This window comes from Salvelinus fontinalis, chromosome 2 (assembly GCF_029448725.1).
Source record: "Salvelinus fontinalis isolate EN_2023a chromosome 2, ASM2944872v1, whole genome shotgun sequence".
NCBI classification, from domain to species: Eukaryota; Metazoa; Chordata; class Actinopteri; order Salmoniformes; family Salmonidae; genus Salvelinus; species Salvelinus fontinalis.
Genome location: NC_074666.1, coordinates 20,096,106 through 20,123,912, shown reverse-complemented (window position 1 = coordinate 20,123,912; position 27,807 = coordinate 20,096,106). Strand labels below are relative to the sequence as shown.

The 27,807-nt window shown below is 42.2% G+C and overlaps 1 protein-coding gene across 1 annotated transcript; it reads right to left on the bottom strand.

Moving 5' to 3' along the window:
* Positions 1 to 7,769: 7,769 nt before the first annotated feature.
* Positions 7,770 to 26,963, bottom strand: LOC129813875 (rod cGMP-specific 3',5'-cyclic phosphodiesterase subunit beta-like). The gene is made up of 22 exons (XM_055866469.1): positions 26,493 to 26,963; positions 25,001 to 25,153; positions 23,783 to 23,872; positions 23,476 to 23,616; positions 22,916 to 22,990; positions 22,740 to 22,804; positions 22,556 to 22,622; positions 22,367 to 22,414; positions 22,104 to 22,253; positions 16,176 to 16,319; positions 16,005 to 16,070; positions 15,705 to 15,851; positions 15,378 to 15,485; positions 14,877 to 14,986; positions 14,595 to 14,682; positions 14,387 to 14,487; positions 10,457 to 10,564; positions 10,275 to 10,338; positions 10,070 to 10,144; positions 9,910 to 9,993; positions 9,573 to 9,696; positions 7,770 to 9,453 (listed from the first exon to the last, which is right to left on the bottom strand). The coding sequence occupies exons 1-22, from the start codon at positions 26,961 to 26,963 to the stop codon at positions 9,428 to 9,430; spliced, it is 2,505 nt and encodes an 834-aa protein (XP_055722444.1). The 3' UTR covers positions 7,770 to 9,427.
* Positions 26,964 to 27,807: the final 844 nt, after the last annotated feature.

The window sequence follows — 27,807 nt, the reverse complement described above, 5'->3', positions numbered from 1 at the left end:
TATTTATTTATTACTACATTTAGCTAACATTAGATAGTTAATCCAGAGATTCTTACCTATGTCTCGAGTCGGCAGTCTCGTCCAGATCATAATGGCATTTGTAGTTCTTTATGATAGCTACATTAAAATCTAATTAGCATTTCATTTTGGGGGGGAAATACAGGTGAAAGTAATGAGAGAGAGATTTACATGGTTATCAAAACATCACGCCACGGTAAGCCTATACGAAACACAGTCCTTATTTGAAGTGTTTATAAAATCCCATATGGGAAAAATGAATGGTGGAAAAAAGATTGGAACCATTTCCTCCTTCTTCTTCATCCTCTTCTTCTTCTATGATATCATGGCAGTCCGGAAACAATCGTTTAAGTGCATGCCGCCACCTACTGTGCTGGAATGTACAATCAATCATGGTCTGCCCAAATCTGTACTACCATGAAAATACAATTCAAAACCCAAAAAATTAAATCCCTACTAACTTCTAGCCCCCCCCCCCCCCCCCCCTCAATCCCATTAATCTTGAGCTATATCATGCTGAAACGCTCCACCCTTAGGATTGTTCAGTATGTCAACAACCATTTGTAACATATGCCGTCTCCACAACAACATTCAACCTGCTTTCCACAACCTGAGTCGTATTGATAACCTTATCAATAACAGCTATGAAGTCAACTTCATTCATTATCAAAGTGTCCTTTGACACCGCACATTCATGAGCACAAGATTTCTGAACAGGCCTCCAAACCAGCAAAAGCACCAGAACCGACAGTAGGTCCACTTACTACAGGTACATCCATGGAAGCTCCATCAGTCAGCACTGTAGTTCCACCAGCCTGTTTTACGGACTCTGCTTATATGATACATCATGACTGATCGTATATCTCTGAGCCTCTCTAGCCTCTCTCTGTAGCTGACATCCACCAAATGCTGCACTGTGTTCTCCCCCACAATTACAGCACTTAACCATCACATTGCTTTCACTTCTTTGGCCCGCTTTCCTACTGATCAACCTTTTGGCCCCAATAAGTCTGTCTCCATTCACATTTTAATATCATCTGTGGACATAGATATTGGGACCCCAGGGACATGGCTTTTAATCTTCTTCCCATTAAGCTTTTCCATTTTCTAAATCTTCTCTTGGTGAGCCTGGCTACCACACAATATTAACAATCTGCCATTTCCAATGAACCAAGCTCATTTAATTTCACCTACCTCTTTCTCTAAAGCATTAGTTAGTCGGATAGGGTGTAAGTGTGGTCTCATCAAACACTATCACCACTTTCCACTCCAACACATCACTACTCTTGATTCAAACCTTGGCCCTCTTTATGCTTTCTTTACTAGACGCTCCACTGCTTTCTGTATCATGATCTCTCTTCTTCCTGTCTTTCCACTACCGACCATTCTGGTCCTTGACCCTCATCATCCCATTCCATACAATCAGAACTGATACCCATATTGTTCGTATTCCAGCACAGCTGTTGATTCACCAACTTTTTCTCCATTTAGCCCGCACTACTCAACGCCATTTCCCATTCCCCGAACTATGGATCAACTCTACATGCTTCACCAATCAAGGAACCTCATGCGGACAACCTGCAGGCAGCAACCTGGTCAGAGCAATTTCCTTGTTTGAATGCTAGGTTTTATGGGTATTATGACTCATACTGTGGTACTCTATAAGAATGAGGCCTACAGCAGGATAAATACATGCTCCTCCAGCTCAGTGCCTCCAGAGATGTACCCCAACCACCAACTAAAATAACTGTCTGGTGTAACAGTATAAACTTTAAACCGTCCCCTCGCCCCGACACGGGCGCGAACCAGGGACCCTCTGCACACATCAACAACGGTTGCCCACGAAGCACGGTCGTTACCCATCGCTCCACAAAAGCCGCGGCTCTTGCAGAGCAAGGGGCAACACTACTTAAGTCTCAGAGCAAGTGACGTAACTGATTGAAATGCTACTAGCGCGTACCCGCTAACTAGCTAGCCATTTCACATTCGTTACACTCACCCCCCTTTCAACCTCCCCCTTTTCCGCAGCAACCAGTGATCCGGGTCAACAGCATCAATGTAACAGTATAACTTTAAACCGTCCCCTCGCCCCGAAACGGGCGCGAACCAGGGACCCTCTGCAGACATCAACAACTGACACCCACGATGCGTCGTTACCCATCGCTCCACAAAAGCCGCGGCCCTTGCAGAGCAAGGGGCAACCCTACTTAAAGTGTCAGAGCAAGTGACGTAACTGATTGAAATGCTCATAGCGCGTACCCGCTAACTAGCTAGCCATTTCACATCCGTTACACTCCCCCCCTTTCAACCTCCTCCTTTTCCGCAGCAACCAGTGATCCGGGTCAACAGCATCAATGTAACAGTATAACTTTACGTCGTCCCCTCGCCCCGACACGGGCGCGAACCAGGGACCTTCTGCACACATCAACAACGGTCGCCTACGAAGCATCGTTACCCATCGCTCCACAAAGGCCACGGCTCTTGCAGAGCAAGGGGCAACACTACTTAAGTCTCAGAGCAAGTGACGTAACTGATTGAAATGCTACTAGCGCGTACCCGCTAACTAGCTAGCCATTTCACATCCGTTACACTGGCATATGTGCAATCATGAGCATAGAGAAGAAAAATACATGTTTAGAATTGAGAATTGTTTGCATGGTGCAAGAATGAACGCAATTAATTGATTATTTAATGTTATGATGGTCACAGGTTTGTAGAAACAAAACATACACAGCCTCTGCTCAACAAACTAGAACGTGAATAATTCGGGGGTCTGCAGTTCGCGAACGACACAGTGCTTATAGTTTGGTTTACACCAGCTCTCGAAGTTCTAGTAGTCCCATGGGTCGCATCAGTAACAATGCATTCCGCCAAGTCATTAACAATCTAGTCCGTTTGAGGTCACAACTAGACCTCGTTTCAAATATAGGTCTATCAAGAAATAATCTTATTTGTATGCCTAACAATTAACCAATGTACATTATTTAGAGCACACGTTTATAAGTCACAGTCAAAAATGACAGCTCCAATAAGCCCCTTATGGTGAACGAGAGGCTTGTAGAATCATGAGGTCTTTCGAGTTCTGTTCGCCAGTAGAGGGTCCAGTGTGCTCTGTATGTTACGTAGCTCTGGGCATTACTGACTCAAATGAACGAAATGAGTCGAAATATTAGTTTCTTTGACTGAATGAATCGTAAAGATACGAGTCAGTAAAATGAACCGAACTTCCCATCACTAGTCCATGACCACTTTACATTGTATGACATAGCCCTAACATTTTTGGTTGAAAGCGCGAGGGAACAAATGTCTTGATTTTATAAAAAGCCCATGACATAGAAATAACGTTGAATCACATAATAACAAATACATAATAGTAAGAATTACTGTTTCCGAATAATCGACTTGATCTGCTATCAACACTCCTCCCTGGCATGCGCACTTCCTCAATTTTACAACAGCAATATGGTACCTCCAGTTGTAGTGTCGCCTGTCATCAAGGTAACTCTATATTTATTAAATTGAGTTGTATAACTAACTCCATTGAAATCATATGATGAATACAAAATGTTATTGTTATGTCATGTTAAAATCAGACGTCTGGCCCGTTAGAAGGCTTACTTACTAACTTGAAATTTCATATGACATTGACTGGTTAAATCCAATGAAGGTTAGCCAGCTAGCTAGCTAACGTTGACTAACGATATGCCTGCCATAAAACTAGATAAACGTAACTAAATAATCCGGCCAAACCAAAATCAATGTCTATAGTAGTTTAGTTCATTGACCTGTAATAATTATTGATGACAACGGGCTAATTTATAGACTTGCATGGCTAACTGGGGGCGTTCCAATTAATCTAAGAGGTAGTCTTGTTAGCGTGTCAGACTCTAACTTTGGGTGTGTTCGTAAATGTAGAGCATTGTCCGTTTGTAAATTCAGAGAGTTTCGCTCTCGGAGCGTTCAGAGCGCACACTGGACGCTTTGGCAGTCAAGCACCCAAGCTAACTGGCTAACATTCGCTAGCTTGCTGACGAGCTACCTCCAAACACATGAGAGAACACCTCACTCTGACCATTTTACTCGCCCTAGCAGAGCTGGTTGGGCTGTTTTCATGTTATCCAGAGCGTTGGTGACTGTAACATGCTGACCACACCGCGTGCGCGAGCATTGCAAAATACATTTACACATACATGTTATTCAATCATTGCACTCACACTGCTAGCGCATAATGGAGTTTGTGTGACCAGCCGCTAAAATAGAACTTGGTTCTTTTTGTGATGCTCAAGCGCGCCCATCTCCTCATTGGTTTTTAGGCGCATATATCCACGTGAGTGATAGAAAGCTGAACTGATGTCCACACTCAGTTCATCTTTGTGGTAATGCACCGTAAAGGTGGTTGCCAACCACCATTTAAAGTCCAAAGAAGCCTGAAGGAATTTACCGTTTTATCTGTGGATTAATTGTCGGAGTATAGGACCTTGTACATCTCAGGTAAAATAACAACCCAACGTTTATATTCCAGGACAAATTAGCTAGCAACAGCTAGCTAGCTAAATTGCCATAAATGTTTAATGGATTTTGACCTGTCCCCAAATTAATATAATTGGTTCAGAGTTTGTTTTGACATTTCAACCTGTGTGTCCTGATCGAGTCTGGTGTGGGTGACAAAGGGTGTTGAGCATTCAAAAATTCATATTATTTTGTGCTCGGTCACGCTCAGACGAAAGTGCTCTGAAATCGGAGTAGATAACCAGAGCACATTTACGAATTGGCGCCCTTTAATTTAATATTCTGGCAAAAGACGATTGAAAGTCAACCAGTTTAGATAGAGGTCAATACTTTTAAGCTGGGTAACGTTAAATCAACTAATCAATTTTCCTTTATTTCAGACGGCAAGGTGGTCATTCTTGCTCATTGGCATGTTCTATGGCAAACAGAGATATGGTCAGTAAAATTACGTTTTTAATTTATTTGGCATGCGCTTTTATCCAGAGCGACTTACAAAAGCAATTAGGGTTAAGTGCCTTGCTCAAGGGCACATCAACAGATTTTTCACCTAGTCGGCTTGGGGATTCAATCCAGTGATCCTTTGGGCTACTGGCCCAACGCTCTTAACCGCTAGGCTACCTGCCTCCCTACAAGATATAAGATTGTATTAATGTCACCCGAGGGTATTTTGAATGATCATAATTGTAATGTTACTGAATGTCATCTCTGCATTTCCGTAGACTATCTGAAGCCAAGAGCTGAGGAAGAGAGGCGTGTTGAGGAAGCAGAGAAGAAGATACGAGAGGAACAGGAAAAAATAGCCAAAGCACTTGCGGAAGGTAAATAGTAAACCCATCAGAATTTTAGGGGAGATGAATAGCTGATGGTATCATACAGGTCTTATCATGCTTGGATAACTGTTGATCTCAGGCAGCTGTATAGGCATAGCAGCAGATTTTTCGACCAACCTTTTCTTTGCGATACTTTCTTTGTCCCCGATTAGGCGAGTTATAAACTTGTGTGTCTAGTTACAGGTGGTACTCCAAAAAACAGAATATTCAGAACAATAAAATCTTACTTGATTAATTTTATTCATTGGACCTTTATTTTAAGTGTGTAAGTCTTTGTTTTGGTCACACTGTGACACACTGTCATCTACCTCTACACTTGGCCACGTCGCATAGAAATGACTTGTACCTGCAAAGATGTTGGAAAATGCGAGATGTGCGGTAGCTTCGATGATGAGGAACCTCTTCACGCGGTGCAAAAAGTAGATTTTGTGTTTTTCTAAATATTCTCTGGTTTTTGGAGTACCACCTGCAACTGGACACAGAAGTTTATAAGGCAACGTTGCCTCTCCTAATCGAGAACGAAGAAAGGGTCGCCAAGAAAAGGTTATTTGAAAAATCTCCTGCTATGCCTATACAGCTGCTGAGATCAACGGTTATCTCAGCATAAGAACTCTATGATACCATCAGCTCGAGGATGCCGTGAAGATGTAACTGAAGAAATGTTTGATTTGAGCATGGAGTGTGAAGCATGTTTTTTCTTTTCTCCCCCACAGCCTCTGAAGACACTATCCTGAAATGAACTTATGGATCTACTCTGTCATGTTAGAAGAAGAAGAATTGAATGATAAACATAATTATTTGTATATATTACATAATTCTTCTCTGGTATATGTGTTTAGATGGTAATGTGCTTACAATTATTAGTATAATACTAACAACTTCCAGTACTCTCCAAACCCATCCAAAATGTGTTTTGACATCCAAATTCAACCAGATGTCAAATTTATTTTACCCAGATGTTTCACAAATTTACTCTGTGAAACATTTTTGTATCATTTTAATCTCAAATCGGAAAACATTTGTCTATACCCTTGTGTATTCTACTGTCTAAATGGAGAGGAATAAATAGTAAAGCTAACTGTCTCATTCCCAGGTGTATACTGTATGTCTGGGACTGTCGCCCTGCCCTTCAATGATAGGAGGTAGGACTAGGTTGTAATCCAGGCCTAGTTTAGCATAAATCCCAGGATTCAGGTCATAGGCAATCTAAGAAAGTGCTGAGTCAACACTACTGCCACACACTCTTCTGCCTAGCTTCATCCATGGAGATAGATTGAGGACCTAGTGCCGAAATGCAGACGCCATTTTGGGACACATAAATAATGCGTCTAAGTGTATGGGTTTAACACAGAATAGTCATCTACCTGGCCAATTTGTGATTACATTCATGAATATTTGACATGCACATACAACAAAATGCTTTCAATTATAGAAAAAGTAACTTGTTCTTGCATTTCTATCAGTATGCTGCTGGGCCAGGGGTAACTTAGATACTTTGACCCAACCTCTGGCCATATGCATACAAACAATAGGATATTTTACAAATTAGGTTTCCTGTTATATGAAACTAATAAGATACCATTAGACAAAATGTATCCTTTAAAAATGTATTTGCTTTATATTGGTAATTGTAGATAGCACATACAGAGCTTCAGAATTCTGGTCATATTTACATGCAAATATTTGTAACAGCAAATTGGGGAATAAAATGTTAGTTGCAATTTTTAATGGTGTGATATTAGAAAAATTAAGCTAAAATAATTGCTGCTTCTATTAAATGGGTACTTGATATTTAGTTTAATGTCGGCACAGAGCATAACAGTAATGTTGCACTGTCGTTCATAGAGAATCTATGTATTACCTATTAATCATCTGAAAAAATATACTATAATTTAAATATATTTACAGCAGGAGACTATTTACAAATGATTACATCTATCAAAGCATAGATACCCCATAGAGTGGGGCTGCTATAAGAACATGATTATTCTTTGTTCATAACGAGTACTAGGAGATTCTATGGATCCACTGAGTCGGCTCGTATCAGAATCAAGGCCACTGGCTTCAATAACTCTACTGAGGGATGGGACTTGGACCATTATCCTCAGTGGACCATTTGGAAGTCCATCCATATTGTTATAAATCATACACACATAATTTGAGACATATTGTATCTTGTTTTTACCTTAAAAGTATGTCTTATTCAAATATACTAAAATAAACAGTGAACAGTTACATATTGAGAATTATTGTTTTTTCAAAATGAAGCATCACTATTTCAGTGTTGATAGCCAGGGACTGGAACAGACCTTCCTGAAAATGTCCACTCCTTTCTCTCCTATCTCAGTACAATACATTTTAAATGTACACACACAGAGAATCTCGACTGTCTTGACTTCAGTCTTTCTATAATATTTACCTTGCTGTACTTAAACAGCACGGGACAATACAGTAACAATTAGTTGCCATCTTTATGTAATACATGTATCACTAGCCACTTTAAACTATGCCACTTTGTTTACATACCCTACATTACTCATCTCATATGTATATGTATAGACTGTACACTATACCATCTACTGCATCTTGCCTATGCCGTTCTGTACCATAACTCATTCATATTTCTTTATGTACATATTATTTATCTCTTTACACTTGTGTGTATAAGGTAGTAGTTGTGGAATTGTTAGATTACTTGTTGGTTATTACTGCATTGTCGGAACTAGAAGCACAAGCATTTCGCTACACTCGCATTAACATCTGCTAACCATGTGTATGTGACAAATAAAATTTGATTTGATTTGAGTTGACAGCAAAACTATCACATAGCAACCCACAACAAGGGGTAACATTACCCTGTAATGGAGTGAAATCATAAAACATACATAAATACTGTGGGTGCTTTTTTTGTCCTATTTCACACATGTACAAGTGTGTATTAATACTCATGTGAATTGGAAATGTGTTTTTTGCATATCCCAACCCCCTCAGAGAATGGGGTCATGGCCAGAGTTTGCCATTATCAATGGTGAACCTGGAGCAATTAGGGTTAAGTGCCTTGCTCAAGGGCACAGTCAGATGTTTCACCTTGTCGGCTCAGGAGTTCGAACTAGCGACCTTTCGGTTACTGGCCCAACGATCTAACCGCTCGTGTAGCTACCGCCATGGCGTATGTGGACGCTAACCTTACTACTGCAAAATCTACCTTTGATTACCATTAGGGTAAACACATTCTCTCATGTAATTGATGACTGACTGGAAGGTATGAAGAACAACGTAAGTCACGGTAATTACACTGTTGATGTAATATTGGATTCTTGATGAATCCACCAAGATTTTGTATAATAACTGCCCCTGAATAAGGCAGTTAACCCACTGTTCCTCGGCCGTCATTGAAAATAAGAGTTTGTTCTTAACTGACTTGCCTAGTTAAATAAAGGTAAAATACATTTTTTTTAAATACAGAATACTGTAAGAAAGTATTTATTATTTAACAGTATTCTGTATAAAAAATGATCGAATGAGAAGCAATGCATATCAATGTTATATTCATAGGACATTCCACATATGTTTAGAAACAAATATTTCAGAATTTAGTGATTTCTTGTTCCTTAAATTGGTTGATAAAGACCTTCAGGAACTTAGTGTACATACGTTTAAAAAGCTCAAAGTGGTACAAAAAAAAACAACAATAAGACGCATACTCTCCACACGTCTACTTGCTATCAGAACGTGCAGGATTCCTCCGAAGGTCGTGAAACATAATGACAGGGGTAACTTCTAAAATGTGCATTTGCCAATGCAACTAATGACAACTACCCTTCAACTGAAGGAAGAAACTTGACTGTTGTGTCCATAATGTGCCAACATGGGTCTGTAACCAGCAGGTCCAACGGCTTTTCTGCGTGACGGGCTAAATAGTCCCTCTGGCTCTTCTCCAAGGCTCTGCTGCTGTGAATGCAGGCTGTCTTTCCACAGCTGCTCTGAGGTGAGGCTGGCACTGCCCTGGGCCAGCAGCAAGACTGTGTGGCTGTGATGTATCCTGGAGTGATCTACCTCCAAAACGGGCTCTAGCACACTGAGCACGTCTTGGACCCTGTACATTACAAGAATAGAAAATAAAGTACGTGTTAAGGATCATCTGTGTTACTTTTACTGCAGACAAAATGCTCTCTAAACTATAGAGCAATAATGCAATATATCCTCCACTCTGACCTGACTGGGCTTCCAGGATGGCCTGCTTGGCCTCGTACTCTTCCTGCTTGGCCTTCCACTCCTTCCTGTTGTTCAGGAGGCCATCATACATCGGCTGGATGGCCGGATGGAAGCGGGACAATTCCTGATGGAAAAATAAACGAAACATAAACTAGCGAGCTCTATTTCTGACAGTCAAGCCAGCTAATGAAATAATGCTTGTTTGAATGAAAGTTGTGCATTTGGTTATTCTATACATCCAATAGAAAGGTATGATTCATGGTTTACTTTGTGCTTAGCAATAGATGTGAAGCTGAGAGATGTAGCTAGTCTGAAAAAGTGGTAGTACATACTGTACCTTGTAGATGAATGTGCAGACAAAGTCAATGAAACCACACTGCAGCTTGGGCAGTTGGCCAGCGCAGTTTCTGTCCATCATGGTCTGGAGGAAAGGAGGGAGAAAAACATGATTAAACGCACAACACACACACACACACACACACAACGGATATACTCACAATGGGTTGTTTTTCAAGAACTTCCCTTTCCAAGTCACCCTGCTCCCAGAACTCAGCTGCTTCAAACAGTGCCACCTGGATGAAGCCAGACAGTCCCAAGTATTTCACTATGTTGGACATCTTTATTGATTTACAGAAGCACAAAAGCTTCTGCTAAAATGACTTCAAGGTATATAATTAGGCTATAATCTGAGGATCTCCTCACCTTGCTTTGCACCTCCCATGGTTTAGTGATGGCTGACAGGTCACATGCTGTCATCATCATGGCCCTTTGAGGGGAGTTATTGAAGGTTCAGAGCAAAGTAGAAGTGCTAAGATAAGATCCAATGTGCATGTTACATATCCCACTATCACTACAATCCTCCCCCTACCATGAACTGCACTCACAAAACAATCTCTTTCCTGGTCGTCTCCAGTGACATCCAGTCCACCCACTTCTTCTCATCTTCGTAGGTCTTTGATAGGTCAACAATCTTCTGGAACATTGTTCGCTTCCTGGTGACATTGGAAAATATCCAAACAAAGATGTATACATTCTGTTAAAGTTATAAGCTGTGTTTGTGAAATCTTGTTTCTGCAACTTTACAGGGCTAAGTAGGCATGAACGTTGCAGCTAAATCTGTGAAAAACAAATATTTGGATTAACAGTGCTTCAATATGCAGAGAAAGAGTCCACATTGACAACAATACATTCTTCCTAAGATTTCTATAGTGCATAGAAAACGTATTGCAGTTAATTAGATACACTTTTTTTGCATTAACACTCCTGTACTCTCAAGCAAACGCACTGGACACTACCCACACACTCACACATACTTATACTGACACCCCAACACACACACACATACAGTACACACAATTACATGTACAGTTGAAGTCAGAAGTTTATACACCTTAGCCAAATATATTTAAACTCAGTTTAGACAATTCCTGATATTTAATCAGAGTAAAAATTCCTTGTCTTAGGTCAGTTAGGATCACCACTTTATTTTCAGAATATGAAATGTCAGAATAGAGAGAGTGGAGAGAATTAGTAGAGATAATTATTTATTTCATCTTTTATTTATTTAATCACATTCCCAGTGGATCAGAAGTGGCCACTCAATTAATATTTGGTAGCATTGCCTTTAATTTGTTTAACTTGTGTCAAATGTTTTGGGTAGCCTTTCACAAGCTTCCCACAATAAGTTCGGTGAATTTTGGCCCATTCCTCCTGACAGAGCTGGTGTAACTGAGTCAGGTTTGTAGGCCTCCTTGCTCGCACACGCTTTTTCAGTTCTGCCCACACATTTTCTATAAGATTTGGGTCAGGGGTTTGTGATGGCCACTCCAATACCTTCACTTTGTTGTCCTTAAGCCATTTTACCACAGCTTTGGAAGTATGCTTGGGGTCATTGTCCATTTGAAAGAGCCATTTTTCAACAAGCTTTAACTTCCTGACTGATGTCTTGAGATGTTTCTTCAATATCGTGCAGCAAAGCACCCCCACGACATGATGCTACGACCCCTGTGCTTCACGGTTGGGATGGTGTTCTTCGGCTTGTAAGCCTCCCCCTTTTTCCTCCAAACATAACGATGGTCATTATGGCCAAACAGTTCTATTTTTGTTTCATCAGACCGGAGGACATTTCTCCAAAAAGTACAATCTTTGTCCCCATGTGCAGTTGCAAACCGTAGTCTGGCTTTTTTATGGCGGTTTTAGAGCATTGGTTTCTTCCTTGCGGCCTTTCAGGTTATGTCGATATAGGACTTGTTTTACTGTGGATATAGATACTTTTGTACCGGTTTCCTCCAGCATCTTCACAAGGTCCTTTGCTGCTGCTGTTTTGCACTTTTCGCACCAAAGTACGTTCATCTCTAGGAGACAGAACGCGTTTCCTTCCTGAGCGGTATGACGTCTATGAAGGCTGCTCCCAAGGATGACCCAGACTTGTGGAGGTCTACAATTGTTTTTCTGAGGTCTTGGCTGATTTCTTTTTATTTTCCCATGATGTCAAGCAAAGAGGCACTGAGTTTGAAGGTAGGCCTTGAAATACATTCACAGGTACACCTTCAATTGACTCAAATTATGTCAATTAGCCTATCAGAAGCTTCTAAAGCCATGACATTATTTTCTAGAATTTTCCAAGCTGTTTAAAGGCACAGTCAACTTAGTGTATGTACACTTCTGACCCACTGGAATTGTCATACAGTGAATTATAAGTGAAATAATATGTCTGTTAACAATTGTTGTAAAAATTACTTGTGTCATGCACAAAGTAGATGTCCTAACTGACTTGCCAAAACTATAGTTTGTTTAAAAATAAATTTGTGGAGTGGTTGAATAACGAGTTTTAATGACTCCAACCTAAGTGTATGTAAACTTCCGACTTCAAATGTACGTCCACACACACATAACACATGCACACATGCATACTGACTACACACACACACACACTTTCACACTCATCACATGCGCTGCTGCTACTGTCTATGATCTATTCTGTTGCCTCTGCACTTTACCCCTTCACTTTACCCCCTCGTTAAATATTGTTTTTATTTAACGTTTATTTAACCCCTACGTGTGTGTACCTCAATTACCTTGAACCCTGCACACTGTCTCGGTACTCCTTGTATACTGCATAGCCACGCTATTTTTACTCGTTATTTTTATTCACTGTGTATCTATTCCTCATGTCACTGTTTTTATTATTACACTGAACAGCTGAAGGAAGAATGTGTTGGTCCCATGTTTCATATTCAACCTAATATTAGGTAGGTGTACCACTGTTGGGTGTACTCAGTGTATTATTCATGTCCAGATAAATTTGGGTGAATTTACTGGACTAAAAATATATACTGAACCAAAATATAAACGAAACATGTAAAGTGTTGGTCCCATGTTTCATAAATTGAAATAAATGATCACAGACATTTGCCATAAGCACAAAAAGCTTATTTCTCTAAAAATGCTTTAACAAATTTGTTTACATCCCTGTTAGTGAGCATTTCTCCTTTGCCTAGATAATCCATCCACCTGACAGGTGTGGCATATCAAGAAGCTGATTAAAGAATATGTGTGCACCTTGTGCTGGGGACAGTAAAAGGCCACTCTAAAATGTGCAGTTTTGTCACACAACACAATGCCAAATATGTCTCAAGTTTTGAAGGAGCGTGCAGTTGGCATGCCTACTACAGGAATGTCCACCCAAGCTGTTGCCAGAAAATTGACTGTTCATTTCTCTACCATAAGTCGCCTCCAATGTCGTTTTAGAGAATATGGCAGTATGTCTAGCTGGCCTCACAACCGCAGACCATGTGTAACCACGCCAACCCAGGACCTCCACATCCGGCTTCTTCACCTGTGGGATTGTCTGAGACCAGCCACCCGGACAGCTGATGAAACTGTGGATTTGCACAACCAAAGAATTTCTGCACAAACTGTCAGAAACCATCTCAGGGAAGCTCATCAGTATGCTCATAGTCCTCACCAGGGTCTTGACCTGACTGCAGTTAGGCGTCGGAAAATGCTCACCTTCGATGGCCACTGGCACGCTGGAGAAATGTGCTCTTACCAGATGAATCCCGGGTTTCAACTACCGGGCCGATGGCAGCGTGTATGGTGTCGTGTGGATGAGCGGTTTGCTGATGTCAAGGTTGTGAACAGAGTGCCCCATGGTGGTGGTGGTGTTATGGTATGGGCAGGCATAAGCTACGGACAACAAACACAATTGCATTTTATCGTGTCATTCATCCACCACCCACACCTCATGTTTCAGCATGATAATGCACAGCCCCATGTCGCAAGGATCTGTACACAATTCCTGGAAGCTGAAAATGTCACAGTTCTTCCATGGCCTGCATACTCACCAGACATGTTACCCATTGAGCATGTTTGGGATGCTCTTTAATGACGTGTACTACAGTGTGTTCCAGTTCCCGCCAACATCCAGCAACTTCGCACAGCCATTGAAGAGGATTGGGACAACATTCCACAAGCCACAATCAGCAGCCTGATCATTTATATGCGAAGGACATGTGTTACACTGCTTGAGGAAAATGGTGGTCTGATCCACGTCCCTACCTTTTTTAAGGTATCTGTGACCAACACTGTATTCCCAGTCATGTGAAATCCTTAGATTAGTGCTGATTTCCTTATAGGAATTGTAGGAATTGTAACTCAGTAAAATATTTGAAATTGTTTAATGTTTAGTTTATATTTTTGTTCAGTGTGTTTTTATCTTTACCTCTGCATTGTTGGAAAAAGAGCCGTAAGCATTTCACTAGTCTACACCTGTTGTTTATGAAGCATGTGACAAATAAAAGGCTATTACTCACTTGAAATAGAGTTGCAAGTCTGTTGCAATGATGGCAATGTCCAGGAGGTGGATGGCATGCTCGTTCTGTCTTCTGTTGAGGTTCTGGTAGATATTCAAGGACTGACGAAAGCATCATGTGATCAACATGGAAGCAAAGAGTACCAATAAATAAATAATTGACATCAAAGGTGCTACTGCAGTAGTTGAGAAATAAAAGCCTTACGTACCTCGTCTGCCAGAAGGAACTTGCTAAATTCTAGATGATGCCTCTCCAGGACAGATGAGCCATGAAGCTTGGCTAGCGGGTTACCAGATCTGTTGATGAGGAGGAACCAGACTACTCACTGTACAGGGAGCTCGTCATAAGCCATTCATCACACAAAGCTAATCCAAGTGCTTCTCTACATTTATAGTTGCGATGAGAGAGATAGTAAAAGAAGAGACCTAGAGATATATGAAGGGCTGGTTGTACCAACTCTCAGAGAGCAGAGATTCCCAGGAGTACTCACTTCACCTGGAAGAGGTTGTTTGTCCCCCTGTGGTCGATATCATGGAGAAAAGCAGATGTGATCATGGCCATCACCTCCAGATCTGTGTAGTATCTTTTCAGGTTCCCTGTCTGACACAAAAAAACACAGCAGTTTGACATTCAGAATTAGAGATGTCTTTTATATATGTCTTTCAGTTAAGTTTTTGGGCAAATACAGATGGTTGTCGCAGAGAATATTCCTGTGCAGCAGAAAATGCCAATTGTAGTATATTTGATGTTTAAAAAGGCTTCTAAAGTTCGTAATACCCATTTTAAAATGTCAGACTTGATTTATACTAACAAAAAGCATATCAACCCCAACAAAAAATTCCATTAATTATAATTCACATTTCATGTTGCTGCAGGATTATGTTCCTGCTGTGAGAAACTGGTTAAATTAGGATATCTGTAAGAAAATATGCCTTTTATTTTCTGTGAGACAAAATAAAGTACATTACTACTGAGGCTTAAGCACCCCTACCGTCAACAGTGTGAACATAGTCTGCCCAACATTGAAACCGTGGCGCCAGTTGTGATAGGTGATTTTCCTGTAGCCTTTGCTGATAGAGAACAGGAAGCGCACCAGAACCTGTTGAAATAAATAAAGATGCCTGATGGTTGTCATGGCATTTGGAAGTAGAGCATTAGAACATAAACAGATATTATGGGAGACCAATAAATTTACTAATGGCAAACAGCATACCTACATGTTCATATATACAGTATATTCAGAGTATTTGCTCAAATTGCCACTTCCCCAGCATTGAAAGATGTTGCAGTACAGATCACGATTGTACAGTAACGTCACCTCCTGTGGAACCTGGAACTTCTTGACCACTCCGACCTCATAGTACATCTGGATCCCACACATCACCAGCTCCAGCTCTGTGCAGTCAAAGTCAGAGAACCCAAACTCGTAGATCTCAAACTTCTTAGGGCCGGGTAGTTCTTTTTTCTGTGTTATAATGCATGATTATTATGGCATTATTAACAGCAAACTAAACATACGGCCATATGAATGTAGAGGTTTCAAATACAGGCCTACTGTTCCAGTTAATCTGGAACCAGATGATGACCAAACTGTTCTACAAATATAATGTGGTAATACCAGAATCTGCAGAAACTCATCCTCTTCACAGTCACAGGGCTCTCTGTCGAAATACTGCCTGGTTTTCTAACATACATGAAACAACAATGAGTGTCAAACATTAAAACAATACTTCTCATATAAAGGGGGTTAGATCTTTGGTGTGTACAATATCTTTGAGCAAGTCTTCACCAGGATTTTCTGTATTTCGTCATCACGGCACTTGACGTGGTAGAGAACCATGTCCTGGGCTATGTCTTTCCGGTTCTCCATCATTTTCATCCTGTCATTAGTGTCTGTGTTGAGGTGGGACCAGCCCAGGAAGTTAGTCATAGCCTGGGGAGACAGACAGAAACAATGTCATTCAGAGTAGGTTTATTCAGTAGCCAACATGGTGAAACTTGGTGAAGACTTGAAAGTCCTGAAGAAGACAAGTGGGGAAGGTGGGCAACAACACCTCCACCACACTGGTCCTCAATACGTGGGCCCCACAGGGGAGCGTTCTCAGCACTCTCCTGTACTCCATGTTCACCAATGACTCCCTCTAAATCAACAAAATGAAGGAGATGATCGTGGACTACAGAGACAGCAGAGAGAGCACACCCCCATTCCACATTGACGGGGCCGTGGTGCAGAGGGTCAAAAGCTTCAAGTTCCTCAGCGTGCACAATACTGAAAGGGTCCCTTCACACAGACAACAAGATGAAGATGGTGCAACAGCGCCTTTTTAACCTCAGGAGGCTGATGAAATTCGGCTTGGCCCCTAAGACCCTTACAAACGCCTACAGATGCACCACTGAGAGCATTGTAGGCCTGTAGCACCCGCCTGGTATGGCAATTGCACTTCTCACAACCGCAGGGCTCTCCAGAGGGTGCTGCAATCTGCCCATCACATCACTGCCTACCCTGCAGGATATCTACAGCACCCTGTGTCACAGGAACACTAAGAATATCATCAAGGACCTCAGCTACCCGAGCCACGGCTTGTTCACCCCGCTACCATCTAGAAGGCGGAGACAGTACAGGTGCAACAAAGCTGAGACTGAGAAACAGCTTCTATCTCCAGGCCATGGTAATAATACAAATAAAATATACATTATTGGAATTCACTCTGCCCTGAACTTTAGTCACTGTTCTAGCCGGCTACCACCCAGTACTCTACCTTTAACCTTTGAGACTGCTGTCCAATTTACACTGATAACTGGTCACTTTATTGATGTTTACATACTGTTTTACCCATTTTACCCATATATATATATATATACATGCTACCGTTCAAAACTTTGGGGTCACTGAGAAATGTTCTTGTTTTTGAAAGATCAAATTGATCAGAAATACAGTGTAGACATTGTTAATGTTGTAAATGTCTATTCTAGCTGGAAACAGCTGATTTTTAATGGAATATCTACATAGGCATGCAGAGGCCCATTATCAGCAACCATCAATCCTGTGTTCCAATGGCACGTTATGTTAGCTAATCCAACTTTATAATTTTAAAAGGCTAATTGATCATTAGAAAACCCTTTTGCAATTATGCTAGCACAGCTGAAAACTGTTGTTCTGATTAAAGAAGCAATAAAACTGTCCTTCTTTAGACTGGTTGAGTATCTGGAGCAGCAGCATTTGTGGGTTCAATTACAGGCTCAAAATGGCCAGAAACAAAGGCTTTTCTTCAGTAACTCGTCAGTCTATTCTTGTTCTGAGAAATGAAGGCTATTCCATGCGAGAAATTGCCAAGAAACTGAAGATCTCGTACAACGCTGTGTACTACTCCCTTCACAGAACAGCGCAAACTGTTTCTAACCAGAATAGAAAGAGGAGTGGGAGTCCACGGTGCACAACTGAGCAAGAGGACAAGTACATTAGTGTCTAGTTTGAGAAACAGATGCCTCACAAGTCCTCAACTGGTAGCTTCATTAAATAGTACCCGCAAAACACCAGTCTCAACGTCAACAGTGAAGAGGCGACTCCGGGATTCTGGCCATCCAGGCAGAGTTCCTCTGTCCAGTGTCTGTGTTCTTTTGCCCATCTTAATTTTTTCTTTTTATTGGCCAGTCTGAGATATGGGTTTTTCTTTGGAACTCTGCCTAGAAGGCCAGCATCCCGGAGTCGCCTCTTCACTGTTGACGTTGAGGCCGGTGTTTCATCAAGGATCTCTCTGTACTTGCTCCGTTCATCTTTGCCTCGATCCTGACTAGTCTCCCTTTCCCTGCTGCTGAAAAAATCCCCACAGCATGATGCTACCACCACCATCATGCTTCACTGTAGGGATGGTGCCAGGTTTCCTCCAGACGTGGCGCTTGGCATTTAGGCCAAAGAGTCAATCTTGGTTTCATCAGACCGGAGAATCTTGTTTCTCATGGTCTGAGAGTCTTTAGTTGCCTTTTGGCAAACTCCAAGCAGGCTGTCATGTGCCTTTTACTGAAGAGTGGCTTCTGTCTAGCCACTCTACCATAAAGGCCTGATTGGTGTAGTGCTGCAGAGATGGTTGTCCTTCTGGAAGGTACTCCCATCTCCACAAAGTAATTCTAGAGCTCTGTCAGAGTGACCATCGGGTTCTTGGTCACCTCCCTGACCAAGACCATTCTCCCCCGATTGCTCAGTTGGGCGGCCAGCTCTAGGAAGAGTCTTGGTGGTTCCAAAGTTTTTCCATTTAAGAATGATGGAGCCCTGGTCCAAGGCACTGCATCGCAATGCTAGCTTTGCCACTACAGATTCTGGGTTCAATTCCAGGCTCTGTCGCAGCCGTCCGCGCCTGTGAGACCCATGAGGTGGCGCACAATTGGCCCAGCGTTGTGCGGGTTACGGGAGGGTTTGGCCGGCAGGGATGACCTTGTCCCATCGCTCCCTAGTGACTCCTGTGGCAGGCTGGGCGCAGTGCATGCTGACATTTTAGAAAAAGCTGTTGCGCACTGCCTTCCTGAAGACAAAAAATGTATACGAAACGCTTCAGTCTGGTTTTAGAGCCCATCATAGCACTGAGACTGCACTCGTGAAGGTGGTAAATTACCTTTTAATGGCGTCAGACCGAGGATCTGCATCTGTCCTCGTGCTCCTAGACCTTAGTTCTGCTTTTGATACATCGATCACCACAATCTTTTGGAGAGATTGGAAACCTACATTGGTCTACATGGACAAGTTCTGACCTGGTTTAGATTTTATCTGTCGGAAAGATAACATTTTGTCTCTGTGGATGGTTTGTCCTCTGACAAATCAACTGTAAATTTTGGTGTTCCTCAAGGCTTCGTTTTAGGACCACTATTGTTTTCACAATATATTTTACCTCTTGGAGATGTCATTCGGAAACATAATGTTAACTTTCACTGCTATGCGGATGACACACAGCTGTACATTTCGATGAAACATGGTGAAGCCCCAAAATTGCCCTCCCTGGAAGCCTGTGTTTCAGTCTCGGACAAAACTCGGACAAAACAGAGATGCTTGTTCTAGGTCCCAAGAAAGAAAGAGATGTTCTGTTGAATCTGACAATTAATCTTGATGGTTGTACAGTCGTCTCAAATAAAACTGTGAAGGACCTTGGCGTTACTCTGGACCCTGATCTCTCTTTTGACGAACATATCAAGACTGTTTCAAGGACAGCTTTTTTCCATCTACTTAACATTACAAAAATCAGAAACGTTCTGTCCAAAAATGATGCAGAAAAATGTATCCATGCTTTTGTCACTTCTAGGTTAGACTACTGCAATGCTCTACTTTCCGGCTACCCGGATAAATCACTAAATAAACTTCAGTTAGTGCTAAACACGGCTGATAGAATCTTGACTAGAACCAAAAAAATATGATCATATTACTCCAGTGCTAGCCTCTCTACACTGGCTTCCTGTTAAGGCAAGGGCTGATTTCAAGGTTTTACTGCTAACCTACAAAGCATTACATGGGCTTGCTCCTACCTATCTTTCCGATTTGGTCGGAAAGGCATTGGAGCAACGAACTGCCCTTGCTGTCTCTGCCTGGCTGGTTCCCCTCTCTCCACTAGGATTCTCTGCCTCTAACCCTATTACAGAGGCTGAGTCATTGGCTTACTGATGCTCTTCCATGCCGTCCCTAGGAGGGGTGCGTCACTTGAGTGGGTTGAGTCACTGACGTGATCTTCCTGTCCAGGTTGGGGCACCCTGTGGCGGAGATCTTCGTGGGTTATACTCGGCCTTGTCTGAGGATGTTAAGTTGGTGGTTGAAGGTATCTTTCTAGTGGTGTGGGGGCTGTGCTTTGGCAAAGTGGGTGGGGTTATATCCTGCCTGTTTGGCCCTGTCCGGGTGTATTGTCAGACGGGGCCACAGTGTCTCCCGACCCCTCCTTTCTCAGCCTCCAGTATTTATTCTGCAGTAGTTTATGTGTCGGGGGGCTAGGGTCAGTCTGTTATATCTGGAGTATTTCTCCTGTCTAATGTCCTGTGTGAATTTAAGTATGCTCTCTCCAATTCTCTCTCTTTTTCTCTCTTTCTTTCTCTCTTTCTCTCTTTCTTTCTATCGGAGGACCTGAGCCCTAGGACCATGCCTCGGGACTACCTGGCCTGATGACTCCTTGCTGACCCCAGTCCACCTGGCCATGCTGCTGCTCCAGTTTCAACCTGTTCTGCCTTCGGCTATGGAACCCTGACCTGTTCACCGGACGTGCTACCTGTTCCAGACCTGCTATTTTCAACTCTCTAGCGACAGCAGGAGTGGTAGAGACACTCTGAATGATCGGCTATGAAATGCCAACTAAAATTTACTCCTGAGGTGCTGACCTGTTGCACCCTCGACAACTACTGTGATTATTATTATTTGACCCTGCTGGTCATCTATGAACATTTGATCATCTTGGCCATGTTCTGTTATACTCTCAATCCGGCACAGCCAGAAGAGGACTGGCCACCCGTCATAGCCTGGTTCCTCTCTAGGTTTCTTCCTAGGTTCTTGCCTTTCTAGGGAGTTTTTCCTAGCCACCTTGCTTCTACACCTGCATTGCTTGCTGTTTGGGGTTTTAGGCTGGGTTTCTGTACAGCACTTTGTGACATCAGCTGATGTAAGAAGGGCTTTATAAATACATTTGATAGATTGATTGACACGGTTGCCATGTGTACGGTGTTTCCTCTGACACATTGGTGAGGCTGGCTTCCGGGTTAAGCGGGCATTGTGTCAAGAAGCAGTGCGGCTTGGTTTGGTTGTGTTTCGGAGGACACACAGCTCTCAACCTTCACCTCTCCTGAGTCCGTACGGGAGTTGCAGCGATGAGACAAGACTGTAACTACCAATTGGATTCTACGAAATTGGCGAGAGAAAGGGGTAAAATATAAAAGAATGATGGAGTCCACTGTGTTCTCGGGGACCTTCAATGCTGCAGAAATGTTTTGGTACCCTTCCCCAGATTTGTGCCTTGATACAATCCTGTCTCTGACCTCTACGGACAATTCCTTTCTACCTGGCTTGGTTTTTGCTCTGACATGCACAGTCAACTGTGGGACCTTTATATAGACAGGTGCGTGCCTTTCCAATCATGTACATTTCCAATCATGCACATTTGTGGCCTGCTGGAGGTCATTTTGCAGGGCGCTGGCAGTGCATCTCCTTGCACAAAGGCGGAGGTAGCGGTCCTGCTGCTGGGTTGTTGCCCTCCTACGGCCTCCTCCACGTCTCCTGATGTACTGGCCTGTCTCCTGGTAGCGCTTGCATGCTCTGGACACTACGCTGACAGACACAGCAAACCTTTTTGCCACAGTTCGCATTGATGTGCCATCCTGGATGAACTGCACTACCTGAGCCACTTGTGTGGGTTGTAGACTCCGTCTCATGCTACCACTAGAGTGAGAGCACCGCCAGCATTCAAAAGTGACCAAAACATCAGCCAGGAAGCAGGAGCTAGAAACACAAGCATTTTGCTGCACCTGCGATAACATCTGCAAATCTTTGTACGCGACCAATAAACTTTGATTAAATTTTATTTGAAACATTGGGAGACAGACAGTCACAATATCATTTAGAGTAAGTTCACTCAAGTCAATGTGGTCTACACAAAGCAGGAGCAGAAGAAGGCTTTCTCGAGTCACTTTACTTGACCACTTCTCTGTGAAGACAGAAGGAGTTGAGAAAACAGCTGAGTGCTGTAGTATAGTAAAGTACCTCCATTAGCTCCTCATCCTGCTGGTCGAACGGCTTCCCATCTTTCCTGTTGTAGAATGTAGCCACGCCCACAATCTCTTCCATCATGTTGACAATTGGCATGGACAGCACATTCTTTATGGTCCAACCACTGTCATCCAAGGGCTCTGACTGCATCATGGGAAGACACAAAGTAAATGCTCAACAGGAATTATGCAAGTTGCTTAACTTTTTGCCAAAACTACATATAAGAATACCTGATTTTATAATGAAGCAAAATGTACCTGAAACTTGAACATCTCCTCTGTTGTGGGATTCATGATGTTACATATCTAAATATTCATAATAAACAGTACAGCATCAACAACACATGCAAATCGTGGCAATTTGAATGTTCTCGCATTTTAAGTCAATTCCAAATTCTGAAAGCATTTCAAACGCTACTGGAATGCTAGTTAAAAGGGGGAACTTACAAGACCAGTTTCGGCCACATATGTGGGCAATCCAGTACACAACACCCAGTGTTCTAGAGTGGGAGTCCTGTTGACAGGAGACAGTCAGACAACACACATGGATTATTCCTCTATACAGTATCATACAGGGTTGTAACTACTTCAACTATACAGAAATGTTCAGAGAAAGGTGAGAGAAACATACGCGATAACTTTGATATCCTCTTTTCCATGCAAAATATAATCAATGACTTTGTAGAATATGACTTCCTAGAATCACAGATAACCCCAAAAAAAATCACAAATGAGAATTTGCAGAACAAATGCAAAACGGTAAAGAGCTGTTCATGTGGTAATAAGTGGATAGATATGAACACTTACTCTGCCATCAGGAGTAAGAGGTCCAGCGTAGGGGGGCTGATCTCCCATCAACACTGGCCAGATGTCAAAGAACTCCTATAGCAACAAAGCAATGACACAGATGGATTGTCACACACAGCATATTAATAATATACTGTATAGTGCCATATGAGATATGTCATGTAGGCTACAGTATTGCCAGAGGACCCATAATAACTTATTTATTGGTCCTTTATGATTAATTATATCACTTTAATAAATTATTTTAATGGGTTATTGACCTTCGATTTGAGCATCTGTGACCATTTAAGTAAATCTTAAATTATTTAAAGTGTGTCATTGTGTTTTCCAGCAATGGTGTTGCTACTCCTACTGGTGGCAGAATGTTATCATAATGATACAAATTATACAAATTAAAGTCATTAAACTGCCATATTAGTTGATTTAGAATAGGAAGATGTGCCCAAATACATTTAAACAAAACACATTTTAGACAAATTAAGTCATTTTTTTCCAAAATGCCATGCTGAAATGTCACCGCAATTGAAGAATGACCCGGATACATGCTGACAGAGCATCACCTTCTCCTTTGTCATATCCAGTAGGCCCACAGAGTACCTGTCACAGTTCAGGTATGCCCGCACTGTATACAGGGCTTTATGGAACTGTCTCTCAATGTCTGTCAGCTCCTCAAACACCTTGTTGGCGGACCACAACAGGACCTATGCCAGACAGAAATGAACAACCACAAAGGATTAGTTAAAAACCCGTTGGTTGCTATATCCATAAATGTGTGAAAGCTAATTAAGAGCCTTTTTTTGTGTGTGCACCATATTGTCATTGACAACTATTCCTTCCTCTGAATATCAGCGCAGACAGCAGACTCACCTGTCCTTTTCGAGTCTCACAGTTGTACAGGTAGTTCAGCTGATAAATCTTCAGGTTCAAAGAGGCTATTCTGAGATACTTCAGAAAAAGCTGGGGGACAGAAATTCTGAATTATTCTTAGAGTGAATTACATACATTGATGTGTAATTAAGGTGGTAGAGGGAAGGCAAGAAGGATGAACGCATGTACTGTATGTGGAAACAGGTGTAAATGTGACCATCCTCTTCATAAAGGCAATACAGTTTGTATGCGTTCCTTGTTGGACATGTTTGTGTTCAACAACAGCATCCAGTGTTTGTATGCTGCATATGCTTTCAGTGAACAAACTTTGGGATTTGGGAAGGCCTCTTGATTACCATTTTGTTTTTAGTCATTTAGCAGATGCTCTTATCCAGAGCAATTTACAGGAGCAATTAGGGTTCAGTGCCTTGCCTTTCGGTTACTGGCCCAACACTCTTAACCGCTAGGCTACCTGCCTCCCATCCCCAACTAATTCAGGCTCTAACGTCATGTCATTTTTTATTTATTTAATTTATTTCACCTTTATTTAACCAAGTAGGCCAGTTGAGAACAAGTTCTCATTTACAACTGCGACCTGGCCAAGATAAAGCATAGCAGCGCGACACAAACAACAGCACAGAGTTACACATGGAATAAACAAACGTACAGTCAGTGACACAATAGAAAAAATCTATATACAGTGTGTGCAAATAAGGTAAGATTAGGGAGGTAAGACAATAAATAGAACGTAGTGGCAAAGTAATTAGAATTTAGCAATCTAACACTGGAGTGTGCAGATACTGGGGTGCAAAGGAGCAAAAAAAAATAATTAAATAAATAACAATATGGGGATGAGGTAGTTAGATGGGCTATTTACAGATGGGCTATGTACAGGTGTAGTGATCTGTGAGCTGCTCCGACAGCTAATGCTTAAAGTTAGTGAGGGAGATATGAGTCTCCAGCTTCAGTGATTTTTGCCATTTGTTCCAGTCATTGGCAGCAGAGAACTGGAAGGAAAGGCTGCCAAAGGAGGATTAGGCTTTGGGGGTGACCAGTGAAATATACCTGCTGGAGCGCGTGCTACGGGTGGGTGCTGCTATGGTGACCAGTAATGACCTCATCATAGTATTTCCATTGTGACTGTGTGGGATTTCCGTGCTGACACATGGAGATGTGTGGATCATATTCTCAGAGACTCACTTAATCCTCAGTACTCACATCCTCATCCTCAGTGGTGAAGTGGGGTCCAGTGGTCTTGTTCAGGGCCATGATCACAGCCACCACATCCTCTCCGTTCATGATAGGCGAGGCTAATATGTTCCTGGTTTTGTACTCTGTCAGGTCATCAACAAACGAGCTGAAGTGACTGCTCTGTATGGCAGAAAACCAAACAAATCACTGACATCCGAGATCACACATGGATGTGTTAAGATGGGTCTATAAGTCAATACATACGCTTGGTATTGAGCCTTTTTCAGTTTACATATCATTATAGACCACAGATTAATACATGTTAACCTCTGGCAAATTCAAGATAAAAGACAATGTATGAAAGGGATATATGTAGCTATTCTGTTAAGAAATACACTTCAATATCAAGAGTGAATGTAAATCTGGGCAATGTGAAATATACGTTTATCAATTTATAAATAGCTTCATGCTGACCCCAGTGTAAGCGCCCCAAGACAGGTGCCATAATCCCAGATACAGCAGGGGGTAACGGGATATATAATAACTGGATTATGTCTGTCGAGAGGATTTATATTGTTTCCAGATATACATTTAGAAGCTCCCCACAGAACAGCATAATTGCCATACTACTTTATGTGGCACTATGTTTTAACAAGAATAACATGTGAAAACTATGTGTATGTTCAAATAGTCACGGAATAAATAACTTTTTCACTTGTTTGTCTGGCTGAACATGAACTTGATGCATCTATCTATTTTGTATTTGTTTGTTATTTGTGGCAGTAGGTACAGCTAAAATATATTATAATGTGGGAGTGTGTGACAAGGCCCCTGAAAAGGTTATTGACACAATCACACTGAAGCCACTGGCTCCTAGACTCTGGGACACTGTTTGTCTGTTCCAATCACTACCACAATGTTTATGTCCTAACCTCTGGGACACTGTCTGTCTGTCCCCATCACTACCACTGGCTCCTATTCTCTAGGACACTGTTTGTCTGTTCCAATCACTACCACAATGTTTATGTCCTAACCTCTGGGACACTGTCTGTCTGTCCCCATCACTACCACTGGCTCCTATTCTCTAGGACACTGTCTGTCTGTTCCAATCACTACCGCAATGTTTATGTCCTAACCTCTAGGACACTGTCTGTCTGTCCCCATCACTACCACTGGCTCCTATTCTCTAGGACACTGTCTGTCTGTTCCAATCACTACAGCAATGTTTATGTCCTAACCTCTAGGACACTGTCTGTCTGTCCCCATCACTACCACTGGCTCCTATTCTCTAGGACACTGTCTGTCTGTTCCAATCACTACAGCAATGTTTATGTCCTAACCTCTAGGACACTGTCTGTCTGTCCCCATCACTACCACTGGCTCCTATTCTCTAGGACACTGTCTGTCTGTTCCAATCACTACCACAATGTTTATGTCCTAACCTCTGGGACACTGTCTGTCTGTCCCAATCACTACCACAGCGTACGTTTATGTTTCATTTCCACAATCTGACTCTTACCTCATTGGCATCTTTCAAATTGATGTGTTTCTTGGTCTGGGCCACATTTCCCACCACCCCAAGGTCCAGGGGGAAGACTATCTCGTGGTCAGGGTGAACCACACAGTCGTCCAGCTCAGACTCTGTGGTGATGTTGAAAAGACGCGTGGCCAGCTCCGCGATGCCGTTCCTCTCCCGGTACATGAACAGGCTGCAGCGGTCAGCTTGGATCAGGGCGACGATCCTCTTCAGGATCTTGAACACCACTTTCTCCATGTTCACATTCTCCTGCATTTCTTTGATCAGGTCGAAAAGGATCTGGCCTTCCTCTATCTGGCTCAGCTCCTGTAACATCCCAAAATCCACCTTGGACTCCGAGATCCCCGCCATCACAGAGAGGGCCCCTGGTGTGAGCTTCTTGTTGAAGTAGCCCTGGGCGAAAGCCGGGTTTCCATCCAGGAATTTTTCAACATCTTCCTTTGTCGCACTCATCTTGGGTTAGGGATGTACTGGTTCTACCCCAGTCCCAGTATTCAAACCAATGGTCTCTAAAAATACGACAAAACCAATTATCTATTGCTTACTGGCAAATAAAAAAGTGGACACATTCATACCATGTTATCCCAAAACACCCTGAATAAAGAGGGCACATTAGTTAGGTCATGCTGTGAACAGAGGATACACCTGCAATAACAGGGGAGGGAGTGCTGAGTCCAATCCCACTGTCATCAGCAAGCTTTTCTCTTAATAGTGTTGAAGGTGAACCAGGATCTGCTCATGCAAAACTGATCAGGTGATCACTATGAAGGAGGCCATCCCAGTCCAGTCCTATCATTGAGATGTATGGGGGTCTATGAGATAATAAGACAAGTCTGATGACAAAATGGCAATAATCTTTCCACCCCGGCTATATTAAGGTTCCTTAACCATCTTATACAAAAGGTCAGCTGGATAATCTCCACATGAATAGATTCATACTATCAAATCTGCTACCTGTGAGTGAGACGAGGCTGGCGAGGGAGGTGTGTCACAGTCATATGTTTCGTTCATATGAACCTGCGCGTGTCTGTCCTCGTTTCTGAGGGTATATGCTTACGGGCATTTGCTTATGAGTGTGTATAAAATAATTCAGTCTGTAATCTTAGTTATCAGTATTATGTTGGATATAACTACTATTATTTTATAATAAATATAAAATTGATTCAACACTTCTTTAATCACAATTACAGTATAAAGCTCTGAAACGAATGGGGCCTGTCAGTACATATGCATGCAGCAAGGGGAACTGACAGATCTGACAGCAGAGGAACTGTTGATCCCAAGGCATTATATTCAT